Consider the following 6000-nt stretch of genomic DNA (forward strand, 5'->3'; position numbering starts at 1 on the left):
ACCAAATACAAAAGCGTTTTTACCTGATAACATTATATCAGCCTTTCGAAAATCTGGCATCTATCCACTTGACAGTAACCGGAGTTTTGAAACACAGACGGCTCCCTCAACTATTTACATGGATGATGCTTAAGAAGGAGATACAAATGCCATACATGCAGTCAGTCAGTAAAATTGAAATTCCGGTTAAGAACTGACAACGAGCACTGCAAAGGCTTCCTCGCGAACAGAACAATTGGGCATGTTGTTCACATACCCAAGCATAAATATACACCACCTGTTAAAGTTATTGGAAATCTGATGTCCGACAAAAGTGACATTCTGAAAAGACTGCCGGCCAAGAAGATCTCAAACAACTCAAAGTCTATGGACAAAACATGTCAAAAAATGAGTTCGCTGTCTACCCTTATCATTCGACTGTTTCAAATGACATCACCAAGGCCATTTACATCAACCTTACATGACGCCAGTACAACACAGTATCCTCCAGTTTTTATATTGATACCTGTTACTGTTTAAGAAGTGAAGCTGCTTGTCAGATATAATACATAAACTGTGATTTAGCGACATACAGGCTACTTACCGCGAGGGTACCAATTTGGCATCTCACAGCCCATTAATGGTACGGTGTCTTAAATGCATAAAACGCAAATGAACACTATATTTGAATAAAATCTATATTAATATCAGCGGACAAGGAGTTTAATTTTCGCAAAGAAGCCCATTTATTCCAACCTCCATTTTATTTGAACGTTAAGTACCGGGACTGGAGAATACAGATGGCCAGTGTAACTTTAGCCTTCAGGTTACTTGCTTAAAGCATTTGTTTTCCTGTCCGTACGACATCATGGACCGATCAGTTATTAAACACATTCTTTCAAACGAAAATAAACCCCATATAATTTTAACAAAAAGTATTGATAATCTTTATTATTCTGTATTATTCAATGTACACGTAAGTTATTTCTGTTATTATGCTTAGTTAACGGCAATGAACCTTTGTTTTACACTGTATGCAAACGACTGGGTGGGGAAACGACGTTGCAATACTACTACCAACTGACAAACCGTCTTAAAATTGTGATCCGAATTCAACGGTCACCTGTGGACAACGGTCACTTTGGTCGTTTCCCTTGACTGACCGCTGTTCTCAGGTTTGACTGTATACACCACCTGTTAGGGATATTGGAAACCTGATGTCCGACAAAAACTGACTTTCTGAAAAGACTGCCGGCCAAAAAGGTCTCAAACAACTCAAAGACTATGGACAAAACATGTGAAACATTGGGTTCGCTGTCTACCCTTATCATTCGACTGTTTCAAATGACATCACCAAGGCCATTTACATCAACCTTACATGACGCCAGTACAACACAGAATCCTCCAGTTTTTATATTAATACTTGTTACTGTTTAAGTAGTGAAGCTGCTTTGAAGATATTATATATAAACTGTGATTTAGCGACATACAGTCTGCTGACCTACCTACCGCGAGAATACCAATATGGCATCTCACAGCCCTTAAAGGTATGCTGTCTTGAATACATAAAACGCAATTGAACCCTATATTTGAATAAAAACTTAATTAATATTAGCGGACAAGGAGTTTCGTTTTCGCAAAGATGCCCATTTGTTTCAACTTCCATTTTATTTGAACGTAACGTACCGGGAGAATACAGATGGCCAGTGTAACTGTAGCCTTCAGTGTAGTTGCTTAAAGTATGTGTTTTTGTCTTTTCCATATGTATGTGTATACAAAATGAAAAGGTTCCATCTGATATTTTAATAATGTATCAAGTTGAGAAGATACCCGGAAAAGTATAAATGTAAGCTATGGATATACAGTAGAGATGTAGCTGTCCAACATTTCGAGCGGCATCTTCCCGGCGCACCGATAGTTGTGCAGTGTCCATTTGAAGTTTTACACGCACCGTGGTTACACTCTTTCCCGTAGTTTTGGTTGCTCAGTTGGCCTCGATGACAGTCTTTATCCATTCATAGTAGTGGTTAACGCGCGTGTAGAAGCCGGGGTACTGAGGTCTGGCGCTACCATAGCCTCCAGAAGACACGCCAACCTGAGTCCAGTGGCCATCATGGAAGCACGACAGTGGACCGCCCGAGTCGCCCTGGGAAAGAATGTAAGGTGGCATATGATCTACAAACGAGTTCAGGATTTGTTTCAGCGAATCTGACGTTTTTCTTATAAAAATAAGTTATGATTTAAGATGACAACTTGGACCGATCAGTTATTAATCACATTCTATCAAACGAAAATGAACCACATCTAATTTAAACAAAACGTATTGTTAATCTGTGTTAATTATGCCCGCGTCACTACAAATGTGGGTTATTCAATCCTACCTGACAGGAGTCTCTTCCCTCAGTGCTGGCGCAAATAACAGAGTCAGCAATGGCGACGTGAATTGAATTGTACAGGTCAGCGCAGACAGAAGTGGGAACAATCTGCACGCTAGCATGGTGCGGTATTTCCGAGCCCACACCCCCTGAAAAACACGTCATGATGGTAGATTTGCTCAACTATTCTGATGCGTGTGTATTTCTGCTGTATACGAAGCATTGTGTTCAATCAAAAGAATATGAACGACAAACATAGATAAGCAGATTTGCTCATAATTGGATTGCAACTGGGAAGCAGCACTTAATAAGAGATAGTTATTTTTCTTACTTTGGGAAAACAGTTAATATTCTCTGAACCTTAAATGTATTGTATTATAGTGCATGCTCGTTATTTAGTCATATAAGAACATGAGCCTACCTTCCACTAAGTCTCCCCAGCCCGCAGTTACGCAGTGGCTGTGATCGGGCGCGGTGTAGTTGGGCTCGATACGGATGGTGTTCACATACTCGGACATGTGAGCGGGCCTGCTCAACTTTACCAGGGCGATATCATACAGCATCGTAGGCTCCACTAAAATAAGCATATGTAAACGTGTGTTGCATTGGAACTGACTCGTCTGATATATTGGAGTTGACACGTGCGCACAAATGACATACTGCTATTGAAACCTTCAAATGTCTCCTATAGGTGTCAAGTGCACACGTCTGAGAAATTGGAGTTGACGCTAACAAACGTATGATACATAGGAGTTTATACTTAAAATTGTGTAAAACATTGGTAGTGTCTTTAGTAAAGCGACGTTAATCTAGTGAATCGATACTATATGAAGCACGGAGCGCTGTGGAAATCGTTTTGGGATTTTACTTGTTTTGGACTTAGAGCTTACCCGATAAACTTTGTTAATGAAGCACAAAATGCATTTCACAACCAGTAAAGAGCGTGTGATACAATGACATTAACACTGGCATTGACATTGACAAGCGACATTGGAACAAAAATGTATCATACAATAGCGTTGAAATTTACAAGCGTTTGGAACAAAGGTGTAAATCTCAATAGATCACATGCATGTCAGTGTCAACTCCAATATATCCCACGCTTGTCATTGTCTTCCCTAGTGCATCGCACGGGTGTCAGCGTCAAAACATTTGCCCGGTGGACACTGAAATGAGAATTTTAGTTAATGGGATATGACACTTACACGTGTGCAATAAATTGCAGTGGGCACCAACACGCGTGTGATACATTGGAATTGACACTGACATAAGTCATATACATCGCAGTAGACAACAAAAAGCGTGTGGTGCACAGGAGTACTGAAGTTGACATGAGCTGCCGCGTGGATCATACTAATGGCCAAATTTAAGTGTGTGATATATTTGAATTAGCACATGTAAGTGCACGGCACCTTCATGGGTGTGACACAATTGAACCGACCTTTGCAAGTGAAAGTGTGGGATACAAATGAGTAGATACGTGTAAGTTGATATAAATTAGCAGGTATGTGAAACACTTAAACGCAAACATTTCAGTGTAGTTGCTTAAAGTTGCAAACAATCGTGTGGCATCATGGAAAGGATCTTGGTAAAATGTATTTCATAGCACATATGCATGTTTAGTACACGCTGGAATGTTAATGGGTCTCAATTATATCAATAACTAGTAATTAAGGAGTTAAATAACGGAGCAGCCACTTACGCGTATAGTTGGGGTGTGTGACTATCTTGTCCAATGTGAGCTTCTGCTCCGTGCCGTCCTCTCGACCCTGCACGTGCTCCCCGAGCACCGCGCGCCAGTTGGTTTTGTCCGACATGTCGAGCCTCTCAGGATCACTGCAGATATGCGCATGTATTACACACATATATAAACATTCAAAGCTGTGGCATTATTGTTGTGCTTACTTTCATTGCAGTAACTTACTGAGAGCAATATTTAACAAGCGTAGGCATTTCTAGGCATTGTTAGTTTTGATAGCGTATCACGTAACAAGAGAACATCCCGCTTCTGTTTTGCTGCCTTCGTTTTGCTCTTATGGTTTCACGTAGATCTACGGAGAGTTCAAATTAAAAACAAAAAGTGTGACCCGGTTGACTAAAATACCCTACACTATCATTGTTTTGGGCATATGCAACAGATGTGTCAAAAACACTATATGCAATAATACATCAGTTAATAAAGAGCTGTGTAATTTGATATTTTCTATGAAATGTGACGATGAACTTAGGGCTAGGGTAACACGAAGTTTGTGCAACAAGCGGTCTTAAAATGGTGGCAAGAGATACAAGTGATACAATCGACACGCTGCATCCAATCTGAGTATTACATGGCAAGTAAGCTGTTGTGTGGCCATATATTACCTTAAACCTCTAGGTTCGGTCTAGACCTTAAAGCTTGGAATGTGTTGCACACCAACTACGCACGTTAATAATTTGTGGCCAGTTATTTTACAATAACCTAATAAATGATAAAATTAAAGTTTGGACAAACCCTTTGGAACTAACAGATGCGGTGCGCTCATGAGTCTTCTAATCACGGAGATCAAGTTTACCAGTTTATGATTAAACTAACTGAATTATAATGAGTTATAGTACGGACAAAAATCGACGTATGGAATTACGAACGTATGGACAAGTGAATTGTGTCCTTTAATGGGGGGCATAAAAAATGTGGTGCAAAATGACAATAAGTAGCAAACTTTGAAGACCAAACAGTTTAATAGTGCCACGGGCTATTTTTGTGTGTCGCGATGGTTAAACATCGACATTTTCATTTCCAGTGACACTGGAACTCACACGAAGCAGTGCGCGGCGGTGAGAAGCCACTGCGGATGAATTAGTGATGCCCCACACAGATGGGGTAACCCGGACTTATCCGTGTAGTTGTGTTGTAACAGGAAATTCAGTGACACCAGCCACGGCCACTCTCCAGGATGTGACGCCAAGCCGCCTACAACGCGCTTCCGGTGTTGCCCAGCTTCGGGTTGCACAATGTAGGTTTTGCCATACGAGTTCGCGAGTTCTTACAAAGATATATTTGTATACAAGTGACATTTATTGGAAAAAATAAATATGCATATTTTAAAGATTTCATTCGATGAATCTTTACATTTTAAGAACGTCACAAATGCGATTATTGGCAATTAGTCCATAGGAGTCGCAATATGTCAAAAAGGGTCTTATGCCGGAGAGCGTAGCTCCAGACCAGCCTCCTCAATCCCCAGTCTGCCCCGGAGCTACCATGTCCACTATAAAGTCACGCAAGGTTTCGCGGTCTCATTAGAGGACAGGATTGCTCCTGGCTAGAATACGCCTTTGCACAGACTAGTGTGAAGCTACGGTGTCCGCATGTGGCTTAATACCCAAGTTCGCATGACGCGGAACAAATGCACGTCTTTAAACTTTGATTATGGTTAATAAAAGAGTAAACTATTGAATCAGTAAACGTAATTTTAATGCATTATATAGATGAATTTCAAATTAATAAAATACTGCGTAGTTGCACAATACAGTGACTAACCATGCGGCGTCAATGCATCTGTAAACCAAACATAGAACGGTTCAAAGACACACGCAGTACATGTGATATGTTTTAATATGTTAAAAAATTGCTACCCATTACTTTATAATTATGTTGAAACAACAA

At 40.4% G+C, this 6000-nt stretch overlaps 1 protein-coding gene across 1 annotated transcript; it reads right to left on the reverse strand.

The window, feature by feature from the left end:
• Positions 1 to 1767: 1767 nt before the first annotated feature.
• LOC127864128 (tryptase-like) lies at positions 1768 to 5755 on the reverse strand. The gene is made up of 5 exons (XM_052403823.1): positions 5151 to 5755; positions 4057 to 4190; positions 2776 to 2928; positions 2361 to 2503; positions 1768 to 2125 (listed from the first exon to the last, which is right to left on the reverse strand). The coding sequence occupies exons 2-5, from the start codon at positions 4169 to 4171 to the stop codon at positions 1964 to 1966; spliced, it is 573 nt and encodes a 190-aa protein (XP_052259783.1). The 5' UTR covers positions 4172 to 4190; positions 5151 to 5755; the 3' UTR covers positions 1768 to 1963.
• Between the last annotated feature and the right edge of the window lie 245 nt (positions 5756 to 6000).

Source organism: Dreissena polymorpha, unplaced genomic scaffold (genome assembly GCF_020536995.1).
Source record: "Dreissena polymorpha isolate Duluth1 unplaced genomic scaffold, UMN_Dpol_1.0 chrUn133, whole genome shotgun sequence".
In the NCBI taxonomy this organism is placed as follows: Eukaryota; Metazoa; Mollusca; class Bivalvia; order Myida; family Dreissenidae; genus Dreissena; species Dreissena polymorpha.

Excerpts from the sequence above, each read along its gene's own strand:
- LOC127864128 (XM_052403823.1), bottom strand. The coding sequence starts at position 4,171 with ATGTCGGACAAAACCAACTGGCGCGCGGTGCTCGGGGAGCACGTGCAG. Across the intron at positions 2,929-4,056 it reads CACACACCCCAACTATACGC|TGGAGCCTACGATGCTGTAT; the intron begins GTAAGTGGCTGC and ends TGCTTATTTTAG. Across the intron at positions 2,504-2,775 it reads CTGGGGAGACTTAGTGGAAG|GGGGTGTGGGCTCGGAAATA; the intron begins GTAGGCTCATGT and ends CGTGTTTTTCAG.